Source organism: Trichoderma camerunense (assembly GCF_050948025.1).
Source record: "Trichoderma camerunense strain CBS 138272 chromosome Unknown V8C40scaffold_2, whole genome shotgun sequence".
Taxonomy (NCBI): Eukaryota; Fungi; Ascomycota; class Sordariomycetes; order Hypocreales; family Hypocreaceae; genus Trichoderma; species Trichoderma camerunense.
In genome coordinates this window covers 440481-463704 of record NW_028145368.1, presented here as the reverse complement: position 1 = coordinate 463704, position 23224 = coordinate 440481, and the positions used below count along the sequence as shown (strand labels likewise).

At 51.3% G+C, this 23224-nt stretch overlaps 7 protein-coding genes across 7 annotated transcripts; 4 read left to right on the top strand and 3 right to left on the bottom strand.

The window, feature by feature from the left end:
* The first annotated feature begins 1772 nt into the window (after window positions 1–1772).
* V8C40DRAFT_90990 (choline-phosphate cytidylyltransferase) lies at window positions 1773–3691 on the top strand. Its single transcript, XM_083223594.1, has 4 exons — window positions 1773–2380; window positions 2449–2799; window positions 2860–3217; window positions 3281–3691. Exons 1-4 carry the CDS (start codon window positions 1914–1916, stop codon window positions 3410–3412), a joined length of 1308 nt encoding a protein of 435 aa, XP_083077561.1. The 5' UTR covers window positions 1773–1913; the 3' UTR covers window positions 3413–3691.
* A 2524-nt stretch (window positions 3692–6215) lies between these two features.
* V8C40DRAFT_232158 (uncharacterized protein) lies at window positions 6216–7103 on the bottom strand. Its single transcript, XM_083213081.1, has one exon. The coding sequence runs from the start codon at window positions 6919–6921 to the stop codon at window positions 6553–6555; it is 369 nt and encodes a 122-aa protein (XP_083077560.1). The 5' UTR covers window positions 6922–7103; the 3' UTR covers window positions 6216–6552.
* A 2064-nt stretch (window positions 7104–9167) lies between these two features.
* V8C40DRAFT_90963 (uncharacterized protein) lies at window positions 9168–12899 on the top strand. Its single transcript, XM_083223592.1, has 6 exons — window positions 9168–9848; window positions 9919–9944; window positions 10020–10124; window positions 10188–11304; window positions 11359–11496; window positions 11780–12899. The coding sequence occupies exons 1-6, from the start codon at window positions 9411–9413 to the stop codon at window positions 12854–12856; spliced, it is 2901 nt and encodes a 966-aa protein (XP_083077559.1). The 5' UTR covers window positions 9168–9410; the 3' UTR covers window positions 12857–12899.
* Window positions 12900–13250: 351 nt separating this feature from the next.
* Window positions 13251–15222, bottom strand: V8C40DRAFT_90936 (RNA-binding protein). The gene is made up of 3 exons (XM_083223591.1): window positions 15100–15222; window positions 14883–15046; window positions 13251–14816 (listed from the first exon to the last, which is right to left on the bottom strand). The coding sequence occupies exons 1-3, from the start codon at window positions 15134–15136 to the stop codon at window positions 13809–13811; spliced, it is 1209 nt and encodes a 402-aa protein (XP_083077558.1). The 5' UTR covers window positions 15137–15222; the 3' UTR covers window positions 13251–13808.
* Window positions 15223–16192: 970 nt separating this feature from the next.
* V8C40DRAFT_90933 (uncharacterized protein) lies at window positions 16193–16921 on the bottom strand. Its single transcript, XM_083223590.1, has 2 exons — window positions 16723–16921; window positions 16193–16659 (listed from the first exon to the last, which is right to left on the bottom strand). Exons 1-2 carry the CDS (start codon window positions 16764–16766, stop codon window positions 16365–16367), a joined length of 339 nt encoding a protein of 112 aa, XP_083077557.1. The 5' UTR covers window positions 16767–16921; the 3' UTR covers window positions 16193–16364.
* A 630-nt stretch (window positions 16922–17551) lies between these two features.
* V8C40DRAFT_232152 (GTPase-activating protein GYP1) lies at window positions 17552–20069 on the top strand. The gene is made up of 7 exons (XM_083213080.1): window positions 17552–17817; window positions 17888–17909; window positions 18010–18019; window positions 18091–18231; window positions 18294–18751; window positions 18807–19678; window positions 19746–20069. The coding sequence occupies exons 1-7, from the start codon at window positions 17776–17778 to the stop codon at window positions 20001–20003; spliced, it is 1803 nt and encodes a 600-aa protein (XP_083077556.1). The 5' UTR covers window positions 17552–17775; the 3' UTR covers window positions 20004–20069.
* Window positions 20070–20241: 172 nt separating this feature from the next.
* Window positions 20242–22301, top strand: V8C40DRAFT_90865 (uncharacterized protein). Its single transcript, XM_083223589.1, has 2 exons — window positions 20242–21422; window positions 21478–22301. Exons 1-2 carry the CDS (start codon window positions 20352–20354, stop codon window positions 22261–22263), a joined length of 1857 nt encoding a protein of 618 aa, XP_083077555.1. The 5' UTR covers window positions 20242–20351; the 3' UTR covers window positions 22264–22301.
* Window positions 22302–23224: the final 923 nt, after the last annotated feature.

Here is a 23224-nt window from a genome sequence, read left to right as displayed (position 1 = left end):
CTCAGACACGAAACCTTGTAGCGCAACTCCATGCATTCACACGACTCTGCAATGCGCATGGCTAGCACACCACTGTGGCCAATGATACACTGCTTCGAAGCAGCGCCAAATGGCACGAGAACGCCCTGTTTCACCACGCTCCCGCGATATCTCTCACTCAATGCTGCAGCCACTCAGGCCGCACCGCTTGTGTGAAGCCGGATTCCTTCCAGCGCCCCTTGAATAAATGCAGCCAGAGAAGAGAGAGAGGGAAAACCACTCCGTTGGGATGCGGGCAAGGCGGGGCAGTCCATGCAGTCCATGACATGTGCAACGTTGAGACACGTCCCGCTTTGGCCCTATTTTTGCTGGCTTCAAGTTTCTTGGCTTGAGCCTCAGATAAGGCAGGTGGTGTTGCTGCCTACTACTGAGGCAATAAGCATCGCAACGTTTAGATAATTCTATGCACATGTAAGACTGTATTATCGACGTGGTATGTAGTATTCAATATTACGCAGAATAATTGAGCATTGGCCTCACGCATACGATACGAAAGGCCTTTGAGTGCCCCTGCTGGTCGCAATGCAAGCTTGATGTTAGTAAGCGGCACATGCGCCATTTGAGGCCTTCGGTTTGCTGGGGAATGTTTGTTCCGCCATGCAGTCAGATGCAAATTGAATGATTTGCACACGTCAAATCTGCAGCAGTCAATTCCAAGACAAAATAGATGACGTAGCGCTGCTGGCACCACATCACCACAGCAGAAAACAAAGTCTATTGGGCAGGGCAGCCATATCTTTAGGTTTTCCGGCTTCTCTTGACACCTGTCTCACCCAGTTGCCAGAATGATGCCTGGATTCCAGCAAGGTCCAGCGGTAAGCCGATCGCCACAGCCTTATGACGCTCCTGACAGAAACATGGAGCTCCGGGAAGAGTAGGGGCTTTCACATGGAAGTACTTTTCAGCGCTGGACAGGCGAAGAGTTACAAGGCGATCTGCTACCCCTTATTGCTAGAGCACAGCTAGCAGCTCAACTAGCAGCTTAGCTGATGGAGACGGCGAAATGACGAACGCTATATGGATGTGTTGGGGCAAGACAGACAAGCATGGACGCGACTGGACCAGGAGAGGGAGAATCAAGATCTTTGTGCGACCACCACGTGATTTCCGTGTGGCAGCGTCATCGCTTCCCTTGTGCTGAATTGATGAGAGACAGAGCACGACAATTTTTCAATTCTGGCGTTTCTAATCGGGTATGGACATCTCAATTATAGAACATCTTGAAGCTTGAAGCAGGGAGAATCGTAGCTGTCTCTGTCTACCCCAACAGGCTGAGCTAGAGAACTGGGGTCCCCGTTCCAGACCCAGAACAGCGGGAGAAGCAGAAAAAAAGACCGTAGAGCATAGTCCGGAGCATGGGATAGTTCCCTATGCCATTGATCAGGCCTTGCTTTTGGGCAGGGTTGTTAAAAAGAAAATCACATAAATATGAGAAATTAGCTGTGACCCGAATACGGCGTATACCTACTCAGGCATTAATTTATGGCCCCTTTTCAGCATGGTCACGCCACCTGTCTTTTTGGAGTGCAGGTAGCTTGCTAGGCCGTGGGAAATTGGATTTGAATTTTGTTGGCGACCTCCAAGGTGGGTAAAATCACAAGCTCCCTGGCCGAAATTCTAAACCTTCAGCAACCCCCGGAGCGCCTCTCCACACATTGCGCACGCGAGCGTCACGAGCCAAGCCCAGCGCCAGCGTCCTCTGCTCTCTAAGCCCAAGTCCATTCATGTCCATCAAAGACAGGTAGCTGATCCAGCTACAGCGGCTCTCGGGCATTCGCAAGAAACGAGAGACAGAAACGCACAACTTTGAGTCTTTAGTCGGGCTGCATCGGCGCCTGACTTAGCACTTGCTTTTTTTTCTTCCTCTAGTCACGATGTCATCACCAGCGTCCTCCCACAGCGGCAAACGCAAGAGAGTCACTATCAGTGCTGCCGAGCCGGACAGCGCTTTGCAGACCTCGTCGCGAGATGCCTCGGGCGAAGAAGGCGACACCACCGCACCAGAGTCGTCGCGACAGACTAGACGGACTGCCAATGGCACGAACTTGAACCCTAATAAGAGGCAGCGAGCCAATTCAGACCGAGTTGTCGAGAATGGCGACAATGTCCTCGATCCTGGTGAGCCCAGTGACACTACTGAAGCCAGCATCGACATTGCTGAGAGAGTTACTCGGAAAGGACGGAAGAGTGCTTCCAAAGACGTCGAGGAAGAGAAGAAGAAGATGCCTCCACCCCCGATTGGCAAGCTCACTCACCCCGTGGGCTACAAGACAAACCCCCCGCCAACTGGCCGCAATGTCAGAGTCTACGCCGACGGAGTCTTCGATCTGTTCCATCTAGGGTGAGTGCTGTTTATATACGACGAGAACTAGGTATATCCAACGACCCGCGTGCTGACCACATTGACAGACATATGCGCCAGCTTGAACAGGCGAAGAAAGCCTTTCCCAACACAACTCTCGTCGTGGGCGTCACCGGCGACGATGATACCCACATGCGCAAGGGATTGACCGTCATGTCTGCCAAGGAGCGCGCCGAGTCTGTGCGACACTGTAAGTGGGTGGACGAGGTCATCGAAGACTGCCCGTGGATCGTCACTCCAGAGTTTCTCGAACTGCATCGCCTCGACTACGTAGCACACGACGATATTCCATATGGCGCGGACGAGGGAGACGACATTTACCAGCCCATCAAGGAGACTGGCAAGTTTCTCGTAACTCAGCGCACTGAGGGTGTCAGCACGACTGGCATCATTACAAGGTGAGTAGTTTAGTATTCTATCGCCGTTGAACCCTGTCATCTGACCTTTGTGTCCCATAGGATCGTCCGCGATTACGAAAAGTACATCACCAGGCAATTCAAGCGCGGTACCTCTCGCCAGGAGCTCAATGTCAGCTGGCTCAAGAAGAATGAATTAGACCTCAAGCGTCACGTGCAAGATCTCCGCGAGAACATCACCAACAACTGGACCACGACCGGCCAGGAGCTCAGCCGAGAGCTAAAGCAGTTCTGGCCTACCAGTCGACCACAGAGCCCAGCCCGGTTCAACAGCTCAGGAAGCGACATTGCACGATCAGGCGACATTGCACGATCTCCCACCACGCCTGGAGGATCAGGGAACTCGAAGGAGTTCATCACTGGCTATGCGCTTGGGCTGGTTGGTGGTGTGCGATCATGGGTTCGTTGATCTCTCCCATCTACCTTGTCTTCCGTTTACCGAGCTGACTCGATCGACCTTTAGATGACCAAGAACCGCAGAACTGTGGCAGGCAGCCATCCCGCCAGCGATGACGACTCTGAAGAGAGCGACAGCAACGGGAGGCCGGCACCGGCAGAGAACAACCACGAGGAGGCTGCCTCAAGCCGCGCATAGATTTAGCATCAAGGAAGTGCTCCAAGTATCAGAGGAATTGAGCGCGGCCGTATGAGTTCCAGCCGAGGCGGTTTGCGATGAGAGAGTGTGTATACGCGACAAAAGGATGACTGTTAATTTGTGACAATAGATGGATTTGGTGGTGTCTCATTGGCGTGTTGGGTTTTTGTTTTAGGGCTACAAAAAATGATGACTACGTTGCTCCAATCTTGCTTGGTGCCTCCTTACATGCTCTAGAAAGCGTGATAACAGCCTTGTGTTTCTTGTGATGTTTGAAACATGATGCAGGCTTATTTTGTCACAGAGGCCATTGTTTCAAAGGCACCGTATATGCGGTGTCCTGTTGTTTCGAGGCACATAACAACCGTGGTGGCGTTCCAATTCGTGGATTCTTCTCGTCATGGAGGGACACACGCACACACACGAGGAGATACAGGCAGGGACTCTTGGGGAAGGTTGCAATGCACATGACAAGGCTACCATGGCAGTTTGCAGCTCTGTGTCATGACCATCAAACAAGGAGGATCAGCCTTACCAACGAACATGGGGAGTAATAGATGACATGCCGTCACAACTACCGTTACCTACGTATGCAGCCTTATCCGCAAGGCCTTGCCACTGCCTCTCCCCCCTTGCCCGAACATCCTTTTCTCCGGCATGGGGGTTTTGATGATTCTCGACATCTGCCGGCGGTTACTAATATTAGATTTCTGAGCATAGTACATTTCTCTTCTAATCACGATCAACGATTCCGGCCATTCCGAGTTTTGAACATGTCTCTGTCCTCGCGGCTATCTGTCGAGCGTGGAGGGTGTGAAGTTTTGACGGCGGCTAATAGCCGATGCGTCGTGAGATGGCTGCGTTACATTGTGAAGAAACATGGCACGAGGGCAGTGAGCAATGGGCAGATTCGCGTGCCTGGGGATCGGGGCTGAGTTCAGGTTTGGCTACATTTCTGCGAGCTGGGGGAGGTTGTCTAGAACGGGATGCAACATTAAACATTTGGCCGTGCCACTCAAAAGGCGGCTGTTCATGGCGATGCCCGGAGATCCACTGCCCTGGTTTTTTTACTAGAGGATGGATGGGCAGGACAAGAGGCGGCGCATATACGACGAATAAGAAGCAGATGAAGCGTTACACTTTGTGGGATGGGCATGGCTGTGCTGCTTGTTGTTGGACGGCGACAAGCGCGCCTGCGTTGCTCCGGAGGGCTGGTAACTTAGGTTGATCAAATCAATGGCTTATGCAAGATGTTTCCGTTTATTCTCCCAGCGTCTGCTTCTGCTTGCAACCTGCTGCATGAGAGGACGGATAGTGTGTACAGTAGCGTCATGATGGGTGGGTGAATCTCTAAAAATATCTGGACTAGAGCGTGTTGGTCGTCTTAGTCACTAGTCGTCTGCGTATAAGCGCCGAGATGAATAGCAGAGAGTAACATGGCGCGGACAAATCACTCCAAGTGCTATTCCCGAGTCTATCTAGTTTAACTTATTTCTATTTCTATTTCTATTTGAAGAAATGGAAAAGAAAGAAAAAGGGAGAAAGGAAGGCTAGCAGTACGCAATCAATACGCAAGCAGTACAGTAAAAGAGCTTCGCAGTGGAATTCCCATTTGCTGATCTACAGTACATCGACGATCGTTCTGGTTGCTTCGCCACGCTCACTCTGGCTCCAATCAAACCCCCGTAGCAAATGCGGTTGCAGGTCCTGGTATTACCCTCATAGGTAGCATCTCCTCTGGATGCTTGGGCGTGAGATAAGCGCCGGCGGGCAACATGTCGTCAAGACCTGCAGCAGCGAGCTGAATGCTGCGGCTGCGACAATCAAGGGATTGTTCCATGTTGTTTTACCTGCCGAGCCATGCTCTGCCATGCCCTGGGCGAAGCTGTCTAAGACAACTGAGCTTGACAGAATGCCTTGTAGCACTTTAGAGTTTTACCGGCTCGTCGTGTTCACTGTGAAAAAGATACGAGCTATTGCCTAGTTGGTGCTTTTCGGTGCTAGAGCCTGCTGTGCATCCCAAAGAAGTGAAACAAAAGTGTGTTGATCCCACATCCTTCGCCGAAGCCCCTGCGAGAAGTGACTGTGAGAGATTGCAGCTCCACGTCCATTTTGGGATTCCATTCGACTGATAGGAACAGCAAGGCAATAGAAAGTAATACATGATGCAAATGCTCCAGTCGTTTCTTCTCCTTACGGCGGGTTTGCTGACTGCAGCTACGGGTACTGTATGTAAGGTATGAGTACATGCACCCTAACGTGAACTGACGCCCGTACTCGGTACTTTGGCTGCACGTACTTCCATTTTCTCATTCCCTGCTGCGGGAAGAGGGCAAGGGGGAGCTCACTAGCACTTTCCAAGCCTGCGGTAGCTCACCAACTTTAGCTAATCTGGCCCCCAAACCGCCCACTAGCCCCCAAATCTTCAGCGACCAACTATTTGCAGTTCATCTCAAATCGCTAACCTGCGAAAAAGAAAGGAAACCAAAGGAAAACCCGGATTCCCTACCACGAAGGATGATTTTTACCCTCAAATGATCGAGATCAGATAGATTTCAGCAAAGCCAGATCTACAGGGGGGGAATCAAACGAACATGGTCCCTATTCGTGGCTGCACTGGCAGAGACAAGAAGAGAGACAGATGGAGGTGACGTTCCTGGGCGACAGCCGAATCACCGGGCTAGCATCAATGCGATACTCATTTCTCTTCCTCACCGGCTGGATGGATCCACAAAACGAGGTGGGAATTGGTCTGCAATAGAGCGATTTCGAAAATGACTAAAGGAGAGGACTATTACTATTAGTTGTGACCGCCTCTGCTTGTCTCCATCGGAATCCCCTCCGCGGCCACTTGTACCCTACTCGAACTTGTCCTGACCGTGCAGCATCATCACCAGCGCCCAAGTCTCCCCAAAACGAGAAGCTAGCCTGCACTTACGGAGCACGAGGGCGGGCGCCTTCGGGCTGCACGGAGCGGGCCATGTGCCTCGTGGACGCGGAGGCGACCATGTCTCCCTTGGGACAGGCACTAAAGGGAATGGAGTGCGCATGTTAAACAAACCCCTGGCCCACCAGGACGTCAGCTCTGCGCGAGATGGAGACGCAAAAGACGGGGAACTTTTTCAGCTCTGGCCCATCCTTCAGTCTTCGTTTGCAAGCCGGGTGGCCGCCACTGCGCCGTTAGTAGAGCTCGTGCCCATTGCTGGAACCGCAGCCGGGCGTTGATTCGTTCGTTGCAACACCGGCAACGCAGGGAGAGGCACATATCGCAGCTTCACCGGTTTCCCAAGTTTGAGAGCTTGCTGGCTGAAAGTGTTGCGCCGGGCATCGGCTTCTCTGTTCCAAAGGGGCGGAGGTGGCCGATGCATTTGCTGAGGCATCTCAGCCCGTCGGCCCTTTGGAACAGAAAAAAAGCAATTGGATGTGAGATACTCCGTGCATACGGGAACTATGAGGGCACTTGCATAACGCACGCGCATTAGCATGTATGTATCATGTACGAACCTCATACATCATCGCCTGCAAGTCGAGGCACCTCTGAAGCCATGGTGTCAGTGTTGCGACGGGATCCGTTCTAGAAAGGAGGCATGGAAGAGCGGGATGCTGTGTGCAAGGTACTAGGACTACTAAGATCCTCCCAGGCAGGCCATTGGAGAAAATGCGTCTTAGTACTGGCTCCGGTGGACTGGGAACACCAAGCTTTTTGCTCAAAGACACGTTACGGGGAAAACCCTTCTTCTTCCACCCTTGTTCCCCCCAGATGTAGCTGCCGATGCGCCAAAACGAGGCCTCTGCGCACAAGCGTACCCAGTACCCTGGCCAGGTTGATGATCTCCCAAGTTAGCTGGGCGATGCCATGCTGCTGTCAATCTGCGGCACACGGCATCTCTGCCCTTTGCATCACGTCCACAAGACTACTAGGCAGAGGCTATCGCGGTCTCTGTCTCCGGGTATGTTCCTCCGGTGGCGAAAAAGGGAGAGAAGAACCTTCTGTTCTCGTGAGCCATAGTTGCTTCCTTCAAGACCCGGACTCTCTCACACGATGCCCTCACGGCCAACCAGATGCTCCAGGATCGGCTACGAATATCTGTGTGGCTGTTGGTCTTCCGGCGAGAAATCAAGCCCAGCCCCACCACCGTCGGATTTCGCTTCACCAGAGCAGACCAAGTACATCGTTGCGCTCTGTAATAACTGACAAGTACAAAGGAATCAAGTACTCCATACTAACCAGCGTCGCTAGCAGTTTTCGTCTCTGCCCCTGTAACTTCTCGCCAAGCGCGCACAATTCTCATGAGCCCACACACATTCAGGACGCCGTGTCTCACAACTGCTCATGCAGGTGTTGATCCTCAACAGCGAAGGGGGGCAAAAGCAGAAGAAACAAGTAGTATGTACTACTGAGCAGTCATAAGGCAGTCCGCGGTATGGGACGAAAGACATTCATTTCCCAACTATGAACCCTGCTGGAGCCGCCGGACTGGGACGTTGACGCCATACCCGCGCCGCTCTCGCGGGCCCCCCTTGTTGGTCTTGTTTTAGGGCCTTGGTTCTTTTTCCGCCGGCAGCGAGACACAGCCTTTGTGGGCTTTGCGTGTGTGCTGTGCTGCGCTTGTACAGTACTCGTACTTTCCACATTCCATGATATGATGTGTACAGCACAGCCGGGTGGGAAATTCGGGACAGTCGTGTTCAGGTAGCCTGGCACCTGGCGCATCTTGGAACCCAAAGAGGAGATCAGCAAAGCCGTCACATTAGCCTGCATGCTGATAAGAAAGCTGGGTTCTAATTATATCCCCAGTCACGCATTGCAGCCAGGTTTGGCCAAGCTCTCTTCTGCTCTACGACGGGTACGACTCGCATATGTTTGGCATAGAGCGAATCCTTGTGTGCCCAACATTGGCATTGGCGCGGCCGTTGGTAGTGATGAGCGAGGCAGCAACAACCATTTGATCACGGCTCTGCTTATGACAGGCGGATATTTCTTACCCCTCCACCACTCGCCGCCACCCTCTCTGGGCTGTGCCCAATCAAGGGTATTGCTGCAGCAGTCGACTCGCAGCTCATCTGGACGGAGCTTTTTAGTGTCTACCCCAGTCCTGGCCCGTTCGCTCCCGCGGGCAGGGCTGGCAAGGGCTGGCTCAACCACGCGGCGCCGTCCCCACCGTGTATCCTCCTCCCGACATGGTTCTGTCAGCCTCGGACTGCTAGCAGTAAGAGTTGGGTCGGGGGTGTGCCAGAGAGATTGGCCCATTCCCCGTTGCGTCGTGCTGCCTCGTACCCAGTACGAACGGCGCGGGAGAGCTGATGGCTTCGACACCGCTTCGGGGAGACAACAACCCAGACCATGCCGTTTTACCTGGTTTTACATGCACCCCATAGCTCAGCTGCCAGCCCACGGCTCGTCATGGAACTAGGATCATGTTTCCAGGGCCGCTTCAGATGATGGAGTTCGGCTGTGTTGGCCGCCGGGGGTCGTGCTGCCCACGCGCTCGCTTCCCACACAATCAACATACATGTAGACTACCTCTGCGCGCTCTCTCTTTTGCCGCCGCCGTCACCACTGCCATCTTTCCCGCAGCACGACGATAATGCCTTGTTCTCTTCCTATATTTGTCTCTTCAAAGGCATTCTGAGGTCGCATCGCTACTGGGGACATTACCTCAACCCGGCGAGGCTGAGGCTAGGTTGTCGCCGACTCTGCTTCCCACCCCATTCGGCTGCTACGCTGGTTTACCTCTAGTCGACCAGTTCCGTTCTCTCCTACACCATCTACATACCCTTGCTCTCCCCTTGCCGTGCCTTTTGGAGATTCCGGCCCTATAATCCATAATCTTGACAACTTCACTTCACGTCACATCACTAGCAACTCTTTCTCGCAGCCTTCCGGGCTGTGTATACCAAGATAGACTTTTTGTGCTCCACGACTCCCCGACACCTTCTTCCTTCAACTCTATTTATCTGCCGTCTCATCTTTCTTCTTGGTCTGATATAGTCCACAATGGGGAGCCTCAGGAACATTATGAATGTCGATGACGACCACGTCGACTCGCACTCCATAAGAAGAGACCGGAGGCCGACTTCGAGAACTTCTATTGATCAAGATCTCTCCGTCCCCATGCCCAGATATAATATCCCGGTGGATCTCTCAAGGCAAACATCTCCTCCTCACATCCTCCACCCTGCAGCGCCACCCCTGGGATATAACAGCCACCCTGGCGGTCGTCGACGCAGCAACACTAGCACTGATTCCATGGACTCTTCCTACGGACAGAGCCAGAACCATCCATCGTACTACACAGGAGCAGCAATGAGGCCCATCATGTCAGGAACCGGTTCAGGGGATCACCCTGTCAAGCTGACTCCCATTACTGGGAGAGTCAGTCGGGCCAAGAAGGGTGTTCCAGTTCATACTTGTGATGTCTGCCGGCCTCCAAAGGTATTTACATCTCATCTACTCTTTACTCTTATATCATCATAGATATATACTAACATGATTCATCTATAAGACCTTTACCAGAGCTGAGCATCTAAGGTATGTTGTTGTCCATTACCCCTCTTCTCTTTTGCTCATCACACCGAACATCTGGCTTACTCTATCATCTCTCAGACGACATCAGTTGAGCCATCAACCACCCGAATTATGTTGCACAGTCTCCGGTTGTAAGAAGGTCTTTTACCGAAAAGACCTTTTAGATCGACACCTCCAGAGACAGTAAGCTTCTCTCTTCATCTCCAACATATATACCACAGGGAATGAGTGCTTATTAGAAGTTAGTGGCGAACACGAGGGCAAGTTGAACAGAGACTCATCACGACGACGACGCTCCGGCAGCAGCCCATCTCGACCTTATAGTAGCTCACCACCGGCACCTGCAAGGCAAGCGACCTCTCCCTACAGTGTTGGAGCTGCCGCCACACCAGCTCCAAGTGTAGGAATCGTCTCAGGCCACTGGTCGTCCGTCAACAAATCAACACCGCACGGAAACACAATGCAATCGCCACACATGCGAGATACACATGCGTATCAGATGGCAGATATGAGTGTGGTCGACCCCATTACTGCCGTACAGGTCCCAAACTCCCGGGTGGTCCCTTACGATGAATCCCGTCCTACCGGGCTGGGTGTTCTGACCCCTCAGGTTCCAGAGTTGTGTATGTCTGAAACGACACCACCAAACATTCCCTGGACAGATAGCTCGGGCATTCCATCGACCGCCTCAGGGAGTGCCTACTCGACGCCGGCATCTGGCAGCTCCAAGTTCCAACAGTCGTCGGCCCGGGCTCATAACGCGGAGTGGAGCGGACAGATGCCGTCTTATACAACATCCCCAAGCCCCGTCATCACTGACAATGGCTATCCCATCTCTTTCACTTATGGAGCTACCCCTCCACAGCTCTATTCTTCAGTATATGGGGATAGCTTGGGGGCTCCATTTCCTAGCTACGAGCACAGCGCCAACCTATACAGCCCGCATCAGATGCTCGACACTACAGTCCGTAGCATGTCTCCCCCACAGCTGATTGTAGGTCAGTCCGCGGAGACTATGATTGCGGCGCCGGCTGCATTGCCTGCGGATCGTATGATGTATCCTCGCACTTGTAGCCGTGAGCCTGTAGATGCTCTTGGCCTGTATACTTTGATGCCGACAGCTCTGAGCCATGGAATTCGAAGCATGATCCCGACTTACATCGAGGTATACTGGGATAAAGTCCATTCCATGTACCCCATCATCCACAAGCCGACATTTGAAAACCCGACAAACATGCCCGAGGAGCATCTGGAGATTCTTCAGTGTGCCATGGCAGCCATCGCCACTCAATTCCTCGAGCACGAGGAGCACCGCGCCAATGGGCACCAGCTACACACCTATGCTATGGACAAAGCAAAGATTGTGAGATAATCATAAAAACAAGTCAGTGAGCAGCAGCTAACATGTGTTTATTAGTATACCAACTCTGGCACCCCGGAATGGCCACTGCCGATCATGCAGGCCACACTCTTGTGCGAATACTACGCTCGTTTCCGGGGAAGAAACAAGAAGGCTTATCAGCCGTCGCCTCGCTTTGAGGCATTGTATCAAATGGTTAGTTCCGCCTAGATTTCATTGGTTTTTACGTTTACATACCACTGGATTTCTGTGTGTGGACGTCTCTTCTCTTTTTCATGTTTGTCATGTGTTACGAATTCCATTTCCATTTTTACGGCCTTTTTTCTTTTCTTTTCTCTTTCTTTCTTCTTGCTCTTCTTTTCTCGCTCTTTTGAACCTCTCTCCATACGGTTCGCCTTTACGTTTCATGGTGTATCTGTATTTGGAGAGGGGAGATTATACCATTTAAATCTTTTACTCATTCGCACCTTAAATGCAGGTCATTCACGCACAATCTACCTTCCCGCCGAACCTGGGGCCCTGCGACGCCTCTCAGCAATGGAGGATGTGGGTTCATATGGAATCAAAGAGACGTCTCTTGTCTGCCTGCTTCTTACTCGATGTTCACGCAATGTCCTTCCTGGAACAGCCTCGTGTCTCGGTACTTGGCCTGGACTATTCCGACCCCGCAACACTCCCAATTCCCTTGTCAATGGGCACGCTGCTCCAATGGGACGCGCAAAACTTCCAAGAATGGAGCAACGTTAGCCAACCTGCCCTGCCAGCGACGGTCGGGACGACGATTCTCGAGACCATTTCTGCCGCGGATATTGCTTCAATCCCGGCCTTTGACGCCTCGCTGTTCCTGGTCGCACACGTGCTGCAGCTCCCTCAGAGACAATCCCTTACGAAGATTAACCTCTTGGATGATGCATCTAGTATCAGCATGAGTCATTTCAGGATCATGAATCTGTTCCCATACTCTCCAATTGCAATGTCGCATCTTGCTCTCCACTATACCCCGTTACACACATTGCTGTCAGTGTCTGGTGACAGTTGGGTTTTCAACAAGAAGGTGCTGCAGGCCACCGATTTCATGGAACATCAGAGACAGTTGGAGAAGTGGCGAGACTCTGGTAGCGCTGCTGTTGCAGCTGCCTTTGCTGCCCGGGCTCTTAAGCTCTTCCTCGGTCTGCAGAGGTGTGTTAACAAGGACGGAAGCGCCTCGATCCCGCCTCAGTTCCAGCGCACACAACAGAAGGAGATTTCTGACTTCTGGGGCATTTACGTGTGCGCTCTTATCTGCTGGGCATTCGGACATGTCGGCATCAGCCGCACCGAAGCCAAGGCGCCGACTCGGAGGGCCGCCATCCAGTGGATTTTGAAGATGTCGGACATGGAGCCTGGTCGCATCCAGCAAATGTCCGAGCAAGAGAAACAGGTCGGCTCCGGTGCTGTCAGTCTCGCGCGCGCATCGCTCGAGAAGGACTGTCTGGGCGGAAGAAACATTCTGCTTGCCGATGCTGTTGGTGTTTTGAAGAAGCTAGAGGAGGGTGATAACTATAGACGATTTTAAGGGAAGTGGTCTTGTTTCTGTTTTGTGTTTCTGTTTTCTTCTTTTCTTGGCTTTTCAAAAAATGTTCTCTTTTTTTCTTTCTCTATTATGATATACATGAATATGGCATCTCCACATGACTTTTTGGTTTATAATGGTTAGCATAAGGAGTTTCACTTTGCTCAAGAGCAGGATGCATGAAGGGTTTATTGGCGCATGAAAGCATTATGGGCGACATATGTTGGCTCATTGGTATGAGATACCTCGGGAAGCAGGCGTGGCGATATAGTAACTGGGTAGGAAGCATACAGGTTTAGGAAGCAAGGATGGAAACGGGATATTGATTTCGATAGCTTGAGTGTTTTTTAATAGATGTTTTCACTATGGAACTATGCCCTGTAGACGTTTTAATTTGCTAGTTTATTGACATGAGCTATGTAGATGAGTCCTTGCAACTTCAGCTATCGAACAGAGAAGAACAAAAATTCTAATATTATTTTAAATTCCATATATTATATTTGACTGACAATAAATCGACAAAGTTGGCCTAATTTTTTTCTCTTGTTCCCGATCCACAATGAATCCTGTTTTCAAATAGTAAAGAAAAAACGACAAGAAAAAAGAAAAAATATGCATAACCCCTTCCCCCTTCCATCCCCTGAGCAGCTAAACAAAACCGTTCAACTTGCAAGCAATTAGTAAAGAGAGAACCTCCCTGTCCTTTCCCTATGTAAAAGCCATCGCCTCTCTCTCTCACTCTCTCAGGGGTAAATTCTTCAACTTCGTAGATCTCCCCGGCCCCTCTCATCTGGGTGTTGAGTAGTAATACAAGTTTCGTCATTCAGTCAAGGAAGTATTGACGAAAAGGTCCGTTCGGCTAACCGATGGTCGATTTGAGCTCTCCTCGTCGCCAAATCTGCCGTCCACTTAACAGTTCCAGCTATTAGCCATCAAGTGCTGCTGGCTGCTGGTTTCATCGGGCATAGGGATGGAAGCCTCTGTTTCCGCCACGACCTCCGCCGCGGTAGTTTGCGCCAGGCTTTCCGGCATTCTTGGGCCCAGTTGGGGCGTTCGCTGGTGGTGAGTGCTGAGCATCCGGCGTGCCTCCCTGGCCAACACTTCCACCACGCCGAGATGACCCCTGGCTGGCATTAGGTTGTGGCACGTCGTCGTACATGCCCTCCCAAGAAGTGGGAGCCCCTCCACCTCCGCCCATGCCATATCCGCCGCCTCCATAGCCTCCACGACCGCCTCGCCGGCCGCCATGAGGGCCCTGGGGACCTTGCTGTTGGTACTGATCATAGCCATTGTAGCCGTCTCCGCCCTGGCCGCCTCCCTGTTGCTGTTGCTGCATCATCTGTTGTTGCATCTGTTGCATCTGCTGCATCATTTGAGGATTCATCTGGCCCATCATGTTCTGTCCAGGGCCACCGCCACGACCCATCATCTGCTGCATCTGTTGCATTTGTTGCATCTGCTGCCACATGGCCGGGTTCATGGGCATGCCTCGCGACATGGCCATCTGCGACTGCATCATGGCAAAGTATTGCTGCATACGCTGGAAATATTGGGCCATCAGCTGTGGCGTCATGGCCGAGTTGTTGCCTCCCATCTGCTGGCCCATGCCACCTTGAACAGACTGTTCTTCGCCCTTTCGGAACTTTCCACGCTTGGCCGCCTCTTCTTCTTCACGTAGGTTACCCCTCGGTTGAGCCTTCTTGACCTCGATGGGCTTCCCATGTATCTCGAGCGGCACATTGATGCAAGCATCCACGCCAGCTTCACTCTCAAAGGTGACAAACCCAAAACCTCGGGGTCTGCCAGTGTCCTTGTCCATCATCAGCGTGGCATCAACCACTCGACCGAACTGAGCAAAGTACTCTCTGAATTCCTGGTCTGTGGTATCTTGGCTGACTCCACCGACGAAAATTTTGCTCGTCTTCTCTTGCTCATCACGAGGAATAGCCCGCTTGGGGTCGATCTGGACGTTCAAGTCAGCAAAATACAGCTTCCAAAATAAGGTTTGCGTCAGGAAAGTAAAACTCACAATCTTTCCATCCAAAAAGTGCTCCTTGACCATAACAATGTTGACAGTTTTGGGGTCCTTGAAGGTTAAGAAACCAAACCCTCGTGATCGACCGGAGCTACTATCTCGCATTACGGTACATTCGACGACTTCGCCAAATTGGGAAAAGTAATCTCGTAGTGATTCTATGGGCTGTTAGCAATCTCAAAGCTCGCCTATGGCATAAGTTGGGACGTACGGTCTGTTGTCTCCCAGTTTAATCCACCAATGAACATTTTCCTAGATCAGCAAATGGTTAGCAGCCAGCATAGACATAATATTATTGCCTTCATGTGAATAACACGTTAAAGAAACAGAAGTTCGCGGTAGCAGTAGCAGTGTATGGGATTAAGCATGAGGAATTTCAGCGGTACGATGAGAGGAGAGATGTAGCAGCTGTCGGCCATCTCTAGCGTATAAATGGGAAGCCGTGGTCAAATCCATCGAATACATTGTCGCTGTCATCAAGTCGAACGGCTTGGAGAGGGCAGCCAACTGAGGGCGTACGCAGATATCCGCCAGGCTGTGCGCTTGCCCTTGTTGGTTGTTGTAAAAGAGGACATATTTTAAAAATGTGTATGCGCATAGCCTCAAGAGCCACATAACGTGCCACCGACTCCCCAGAATATCTGACGCGATACGAGCCCAGCATTGTCTCTTACTTGGCGAAATGGTGAAGTTGAGGTTATATCAAGAGTTGTCAATGATGGCGGTTCATGGGCCCCACTGCGATGCAATGCTTGATGAGATGTCCAATGGCATGACAGCGATTGCAGAGGGACGCAAGGTGCCAGACAAGTGTCGAATTTGTATCCTTTCTTTTCTTCTGTCTTTTTCGTCTTTGTGCTATCGTTTGACTCTGTCTCTGACTGTCTGTTGCTAGGTACGAGTTGACCCTAAGCGCTACCCGCTGTCAATCTTGCTACAGCCTCCCGAGAAGTGTGTACATGCTCTCGTGGGCTATTTTAAGACCTCTGTGACCGAGAGCTATAAAGACAAGAGTTCCCATATTGGAATTGGAAAAAAGGTCGTTGGTAGGTCATCTTGCTCTCAACTTTATCAAAGCTTGAAACCCTCCAGCTTCTTGATAGGCGAAAGGCCATCGCTTCCTTTTTCTCCATTTCCCCGAGAATGTTTTCTCACTCGGGAGGGAGTTTCAATGTATTCTTCCAGGCGTTTCAGGATACCCCAATTGAACTCTCATGCTTGTTGACACTTTTGCTCTCCGGTAGACTAGGGTCTTCTCACCGCTGAACCTGATTGGTCTCCCATCTAATCAAGCCAGCCATTTTGCCCCAAGCAAAATGTATATCCACTATGTGGTTGCAGGATGCAGGATTACGCGCTGGCTGGTAGCCTCTTATCATCACATTGCAACATTGCTGACGACACTTGTCGCAGGTAATGTGGGAAAGAAAATATCATGCACCGAGCGTTATATAGCTTCACAAAACGGGGGGAAACTCACCCATCTTCCTTGGCACTGGCTTTATGAACGGTCCCGTACGGAGGAGTTGTTGGCATATCATCTTGCGGCATCACATGTGTGCTGCTTGAAGCGTTTCCTCCTCCCAGGTTAAAGTCAACATCGTCTTCATCGTCGTCTGCATCTTGGTTCATCGCATCGTAGCCGGTGTTGTCTTCATCAGCAACAGGAGCAGGGGCAGCAGCCGGTTCGGGCTGCTCATGAGCTTTGGTGTCGGTATGTTGGACCGCACTCGCGACCGGCGCGGTAGGCTTTGCGTCAGTATCTTCGTAGCTAAGAATCATCAGGTTAGCACGACAATGGACAACTAATTCCGGAAAAACTGAAGAGCCTTACAGGTCGGCGAAAAGATCGTCCTCAAAGTTTTCCGCTTCGGTCATGATGGAGATGGTGTGGTGGGAGATGAAAACAAGGTTAACGTGAGGCGAGAAGACCCGACACCGCGATTCTGGGTCTCTAGCAATGCCAAACCGTGGGAATCGGCCGCCGTAGAAGTATCCTGGCTAAGAAAATATCTTTCCTAAATGGTAAATAACAGGTGATTTTGATGCCAAACCGGGCGATGAAGTCAAAGGGATTGTTGGGGTAATGGCGTAGCGATTGTAGGTGGAAGGTTGAGGACGAAGTTGCTCTTTAGGAAAGCTTGACTGAAGGCCTTGTGCCTTGCTACCTTACGCAGCTGCTGACTAAGTCAGGTACAGAGTTCGTTGATGGTCTTACAGCGAAGGCTATGATTCTCACCAGAACTGCGGCAATGGCTTAAAAAAATTACAGTTCGATGAAAGGTAACTTTGAAAAGAATTGAGGCTTCGAATAGCCCTTATCTACTTTGCTGCACCCTGTTTTCTGCCCCTTGCGTGAAGCAAGGCTGGCCGTATACCTTCGTAAGTTACAAAGTCACAAACCAGTACTGGATATATAACTTGAATATGCCCGTGGAACCACTGCGATTTGCTAGTATAAAAGTATACATAAGTAGAGTACCAGCCAAAAGTCTCCACAGGTACCCAGCAGCGGCAGCCTCGCCACCTGCAGGCGAAACGTACAGCCTTTAGCGCGTATTGCCGCTACGAGGGCCCCTTCAGCGACTTTACAGGGCCTTTACCCCGCCTCAGCGCCGGCACCTCAGCGCGTTGCCTCCTGTACCAGCAGATCCATCCTACTGTACCAACTGGGAACTTAGCATTGATGGCTAAGAGTACTACTTTGGACGGAGTACCCGACCAGGCCACACTGCCTAAATGGAGCTTGGCTGAGACAAAGACTCGAACGAGGATCATCACCGAGTTGTTCCAGCTCGTTTCGCACAGTCACTGGCTTTGTATCTGTTAACCCAACACCCCGCATAATGACGCCTCACCTTTGCGCTTTCGACGACCATTCGTGAACATGTGGTCGTCCTCTGGGAGCGGCAAGAAGCCGGTCAATGCAGTAAGTAGACATCGCCTCGGCCTTGTGTCGCAACTGGCGACAAGTGGTGATGCTAACTGCCGGTCTCCAGCCGCAGGAGATGGTACAGGTCGGTACGTTGCTCGAAATCCTCCCGTCGCGTTGGGCAATGCGCCTTGAAAGCAGAGCAATGGAACTCGTTACTGACTGAAGCCCAATTGCTCTACGTGGTAGATCGGTCTGAGTATGCTTCCATCGCCCCATTCGTTCCCCCCAGCGGTTCGCCCTTTTCGCTAATGCCACTCCTTGGTACAGATCAGTCTCGCCGTTCTGGAGACCGCCGCCACGAGATGGCTCTTCTAGGAGAAACGTTACTAACCCAGCTGGCCGAGATGGCTCCAATCTGGTCGTTGGGGCCGCGTATTCTCATGCGGATATCCTCAAGTTCGATTCATTGTGCGCCTTCTACCGCAAACTGGTCCGTCGTGTCTGTTGTGTATCGCTGACTTGAGACAAAGAAACCTCTCCAACTCTTCTTCGCCTCGCCCTAGAACCCCCCCTTCGACGTCGTCCTCGAGAAATCGCATGGCCGACACCACTCCACCACCACAACGTGGCATGGGCTCCACTTCGCCGCCGTTCAAGAGTTATATCAACTTCCTGTCGAATACCAACGACGATTGGAAGGCGGACGAAGATGAAATGCTAGGATATGAAGATGACGACGGAGACGACTTTGGGCTCCCTAGCCTTTCAAACATGAAGAGAAGGTCGAAGCGAATAGCTACTCAAAACAAGTCATCTCTGAACCAAGAGACTCTGTCTCCTGCCGATGACGGTTCCTTTGGTAGAATTCAAGGCAGACGGTACTCGAACAGCGCAGACATCGCAGCTGAGCGTCCAGCACCAACCTACCCCATGCCCAAGAAAAGTGAGGGCAAGATCCTCCGACCTCAGTATAAAGACATATTAAAAGGTCAGGCTGAAACTATTACCAGTTGGGTTACAAGTCTTATTAACTCGTTGACAAGATCCGGCAAATGCGCTTCATTTGATCAACTACCCTTCTATTCCTAGCAATGCACCGCAGAAAGAAGCCGATGCAATCAACTCCCGTATAACGCGTATAAATAAGTTCAAACGACTACTACAAGCATCGTCGATATCGCTCCCTGACCTTCGCACGCTGGCATGGTCAGGTGTACCACACGAAGTCCGTGCCATGACATGGCAACTCCTTCTTAGTTATCTCCCTACGAATAGCGAACGGCGTGTTGCGACCTTGGAAAGAAAGAGAAAGGAATATCTAGACGGAGTCAAGCAAGCGTTTGAAAGAGGAGGGACAGCTAACAACAGCTCCTCCGCCGGAAAAGCGAGAGGCTTGGACGAAGCCGTTTGGCACCAGATCAGCATCGACATTCCTAGGACGAACCCTCACATTGAACTTTACAGTTATGAGGCAACGCAGAGATCGCTGGAACGCATCCTCTACGTTTGGGCTGTCAGGCATCCTGCCAGCGGATACGTGCAGGGTATCAACGACCTAGTGACACCATTTTGGGAAGTTTTCTTGGGGCTTTACATTACAGACCACGATATCGAGACGGGCATGGATCCCGGTCAACTGCCCAAGTCAGTTTTGGATGCTGTGGAAGCTGACTCTTTCTGGTGCCTTACCAAACTTCTTGATGGCATTCAAGATCACTATATTGTTGCACAACCGGGCATCCAGAGACAGGTTACAGCGTTGCGTGACCTAACTGCTAGAATCGATTCAAACTTGTCAAAGCACCTTGAGCACGAGGGCGTTGAGTTCATACAGTTTAGCTTTCGGTGGATGAATTGTCTCCTTATGCGCGAGATCAGCGTCAAGAACACGATTCGTATGTGGGATACATACCTCGTAAGTCCATCTCTCAGCATTCACCTGCTAATCAACTGGACAACCCAGCTAATGACAGGGTACCCAGGCCGAAGAACAGGGTTTCTCAGAATTCCACCTCTACGTTTGCGCTGCACTTCTAGTAAAGTGGTCCGATAAACTGGTGAAGATGGACTTCCAGGAAATCATGATGTTTCTACAGAGCCTTCCTACGAAGGCGTGGACGGAGAAGGATATTGAGTTGCTCTTGAGCGAAGCCTTTATTTGGCAGAGTCTTTACAAAGGCTCAGCAGCACATTTGAAGGGCCAGCCGCAGCGTCCCTTGCTCCCGAATCTACAATTATAGCGTGAATTGGTGCACTACAATCTGGTAAAGCGATTAGCCTTAATAAACAACCCATTTGATTAGTAGCGTCTCCATTTCTATTCCGTACCCATAGCATGCCATCTACTGTACGAAATTCGTGCCAATTAAAGGGATAAGGTACTTAATGGGATACGAGCTCTGCGACAAAGAGGTCACGTGGCCGCGCGTTAGAGTGGACGTCAGACCGCGTTACGCCCAACGACAACCGCAGCCTCACCTGCAGAATCCAAGTAAAGCGCTCGGAGATTTGCAATCAGGTGGTGGTGGATTGTTTCTCTTTTTTTTCTTTTTTCACTTATTTTTTTTTATTACTTGGAGATCAGCAGCATGAGCCCAGTGGTTATTGCTGACTCTGATGATGAAAGTGACTCAAACGAGCACATTGGCGCCGCTCCAGCTATAACAGTTCCCCAGGCGCAAACACGATCCTTTGAACATGGAAGCCTTGCAACTGCGTCAACGGACTCAATCTTCTTCCAGCAAGTCTTTAATGAGCAGAATGGAGCCGCTTTCGAGAGAGCTCAGCAGCTCCAGCGGGATTTCGACGAAGCACCGCATCAGAGCTCAGCCATGACCATCCCTGATGTTCCCTTTCAGCGAACCACCAGAGGCTTCTATCATTCATCCACCACATCAGCCACAGATCCCCATACGGATAGGCTTCAAAACACCCAGATAGGACGGCCCTCGTTGGATTTGGCCCAGATTCCCTCTTCGATGCAGAAGCAAAATGAGGCTGGCAAGGTGGACCTTTGGGAAGTTCCAAGCAGTCCAGAAGCCCCCGGATCTCTGCAAAGACAATCAAAGGGATTGGATCAATTGTATAGGAATGATGAATTACCTACTACCAAGGGTACACTTTCAGATGGCCCTTGGGATAACCATGAACTTGTGGAAAGCCGAGGCAACAAACGGAGACGGTTGGACGAGTCTAGGGAAACACCTTCGGCAACAGACGACGTCAATTTGATTATGTTTCCTTCTAGTAACAAAGATATCACCAATGAGGAACTGGAAACGGCAGCAGCATCCAGTGTCCTGCTCCCTACGCTGCCTGTTGACGCCACTTCAACATTCTGTCTAATACACCCGTCCCCAACAGAACGCCAACCGTCATCTCATATTGAGATGAATTTGACATCAAACGATGTTCCAAAATACAACAATTTGCTCTTGAAGCAACAGACACAGTATGCTGTTGGCTCCAGTGGAACGGTCACCAATGTCAACACCCCTCGAAGCCAAATGCTCTCAAGCCATAATTTTAGCACTGTAACTCCTAGAGAGCAAGCTAGGGAAGTGGCTACGAAGAAAGTAGAGTACCGAAGCTTTACCACGCGAAGGGATTCATCCCCCGACATCATTTCTACCCTGACACCCGGTTTGGACAAAGTTACTGTGAGTGGGCTGGCAACCAGGGCATCACGCATGAAAGGCTAATCAAATTTTGCAGTCCGAGCTGGAGTATTCTCCTGGCCTAAATCTCGAGTCCAAGCCCGATCAGGAATGCTGTGACGAAAGAGATTCTTCAGCTCATCAGCCCCCACCACGAGAGTTGCAGTCGGAGGAGAGTGATGCCGAGTTCGTGGCACATCCTACGCCAATAGCCAAATCTAAGAAGAAGAGGGGGCGTCCAAAGAAGCCTCCAGAAACAGAGGAGCCCCTGCCAATGAAACAGGCTGCAGGTCCTGTATCGGCCGCGGCTGATGGAACACCAGATGCAGCGCTGCGGAAGAAGAAACGAGGGAGACCTAAGAAACAGTCGAGTGATACAGCTGTAGACGGTGCCCCGCCTCCCGCCGCCACTCCCGTCTCTGCCGTTGTCCCTAGCAAAAATACGAGAGCCATGTTGGGTCAAGAAAAGGCTTCAGCTAGGAATGATGGGGACAATATCCAAATAGCCGCAAAGCAAAGCTCAGTGGAGATGCCAAGTGAGCAGGGAGCTGCCGAAGACGCCTCGTCCGCGGCAGACGACACGGAGCGTGTCCGGCATCAGGCAGCCCCAGGCAGCCAGAAGAACCCGAAGGATCATGCCACCAGCCAGAGCATTCCTAACAGGCCACAGGACGAGGACGAATCCAAAGGGCCAAAGCAACCTGCTGCAAGAGGGAGAGAAGAGAAATCGGGGGGTGACAAGAAGGGATCTTCGGCACAAGGGATGGCCAAACCCCTGTACAGGGTTGGGCTGAGCAAGCGATTTAAGATTGCCCCGCTGCTAAAGTCTGTACGCAAACCATGACGGAAAGCAGACGACAGGAACAAGAAAGGTGCATGGTATCTGAATATACTGCGAGTGGATATGTCACATCTATAATTAACCAAATCGAAATAACTGATACAGCTCAGCGGTTACTCCCTGGATCAAGAGCCGCCTCCTTCTCTCTCGAGAAGAAAAAGTGCGGTGGTTGGTGTGACCCGCCAAGACTATGACGAACGAATCATCACCAGAAGTAGAATTTTCGGGATTCCACGCCATGTACATACGCGTTGGGTAGAGATGGGGACGACGAGATGCTTGCACATGGGGGACAAGGTTACGGCTGTGGTGTGCAGTGGCCGAAAGCAACACCTTCTCGCAAAAGGCTGCTAAGGGACACGATGAGCCAATGGCCGCAAAGGCGGATAAGCCTCTATTGGAGATAGCTTAGGTGCCTAGTAGGCATTTGGGCATGACCAACGTCACTGTGCTTAATTGGCGCTGAATCCAAGAGGCCAGGTCCTTCTCCATACCCAGGCCCATCTCGGATATGCAGAAGCCTGCATGGCTACAACAGACTGGTGAGCAAGCGCCACTTTTTCACGTCATTCTCAGACATGGGTTGCGTCCGCGGTCGCGGCAATGTGAAATGAACAAAGTTCAGGGTAATAAATCCGACAAGGTCATGTCAATGTCCAAACGGTGCTCTCCCGTTGGGGCCGATGAGAAAAAACAAGTGGTCAGTCGGGCAGTGGGGAAATTCATATGACATGATACTGTAGAAACAACTGTGACTGGCGAAAATCATACGGATGTCGGTCGTGGGAAAGGTCCTCTTACCGGCCTTTTTACGTACAACAAAAGCTCATCAAATGAACTGGAAGCACGCATCAGCCAGCGCCAGCCTGCATACCGTTTGATCGCACAACCTAAATCTGTACGCTTGAAACACCCTGGTCTGGAATCGTGCGACTACTCCTACTGTTGTTTCAGTCGCATCAAC

Bases quoted from the DNA above. Each gene is read 5' to 3' on its own strand.
- V8C40DRAFT_90933 (XM_083223590.1), bottom strand. From the start codon at position 16,766: ATGACCGAAGCGGAAAACTTTGAGGACGATCTTTTCGCCGACCT. The intron at 16,660-16,722 runs GTAAGGCTCTTC...GATGATTCTTAG, and splicing joins GACGATCTTTTCGCCGACCT to CTACGAAGATACTGACGCAA.
- V8C40DRAFT_90963 (XM_083223592.1), top strand. From the start codon at position 9,411: ATGGGGAGCCTCAGGAACATTATGAATGTCGATGACGACCACGTCGAC. The intron at 10,125-10,187 runs GTAAGCTTCTCT...ATTAGAAGTTAG, and splicing joins GATCGACACCTCCAGAGACA to TGGCGAACACGAGGGCAAGT. The intron at 11,497-11,779 runs GTTAGTTCCGCC...CCTTAAATGCAG, and splicing joins TTGAGGCATTGTATCAAATG to GTCATTCACGCACAATCTAC.
- V8C40DRAFT_90865 (XM_083223589.1), top strand. From the start codon at position 20,352: ATGAGCCCAGTGGTTATTGCTGACTCTGATGATGAAAGTGACTCAAAC. The intron at 21,423-21,477 runs GTGAGTGGGCTG...CAAATTTTGCAG, and splicing joins CCGGTTTGGACAAAGTTACT to TCCGAGCTGGAGTATTCTCC.
- V8C40DRAFT_90990 (XM_083223594.1), top strand. From the start codon at position 1,914: ATGTCATCACCAGCGTCCTCCCACAGCGGCAAACGCAAGAGAGTCACT. The intron at 2,800-2,859 runs GTGAGTAGTTTA...TGTGTCCCATAG, and splicing joins ACGACTGGCATCATTACAAG to GATCGTCCGCGATTACGAAA. The intron at 3,218-3,280 runs GTTCGTTGATCT...ATCGACCTTTAG, and splicing joins TTGGTGGTGTGCGATCATGG to ATGACCAAGAACCGCAGAAC.
- V8C40DRAFT_232152 (XM_083213080.1), top strand. From the start codon at position 17,776: ATGTGGTCGTCCTCTGGGAGCGGCAAGAAGCCGGTCAATGCA. The intron at 17,818-17,887 runs GTAAGTAGACAT...GCCGGTCTCCAG, and splicing joins GCAAGAAGCCGGTCAATGCA to CCGCAGGAGATGGTACAGGT. The intron at 18,232-18,293 runs GTGCGCCTTCTA...CTTGAGACAAAG, and splicing joins ATCCTCAAGTTCGATTCATT to AAACCTCTCCAACTCTTCTT.
- V8C40DRAFT_90936 (XM_083223591.1), bottom strand. From the start codon at position 15,136: ATGTTCATTGGTGGATTAAACTGGGAGACAACAGACC. The intron at 15,047-15,099 runs GTACGTCCCAAC...AACAGCCCATAG, and splicing joins AAACTGGGAGACAACAGACC to AATCACTACGAGATTACTTT. The intron at 14,817-14,882 runs GTGAGTTTTACT...TTGAACGTCCAG, and splicing joins ACTTTTTGGATGGAAAGATT to ATCGACCCCAAGCGGGCTAT.
- V8C40DRAFT_232158 (XM_083213081.1), bottom strand. From the start codon at position 6,921: ATGAGGTTCGTACATGATACATACATGCTAATGCGCGTGCGTTATGCA.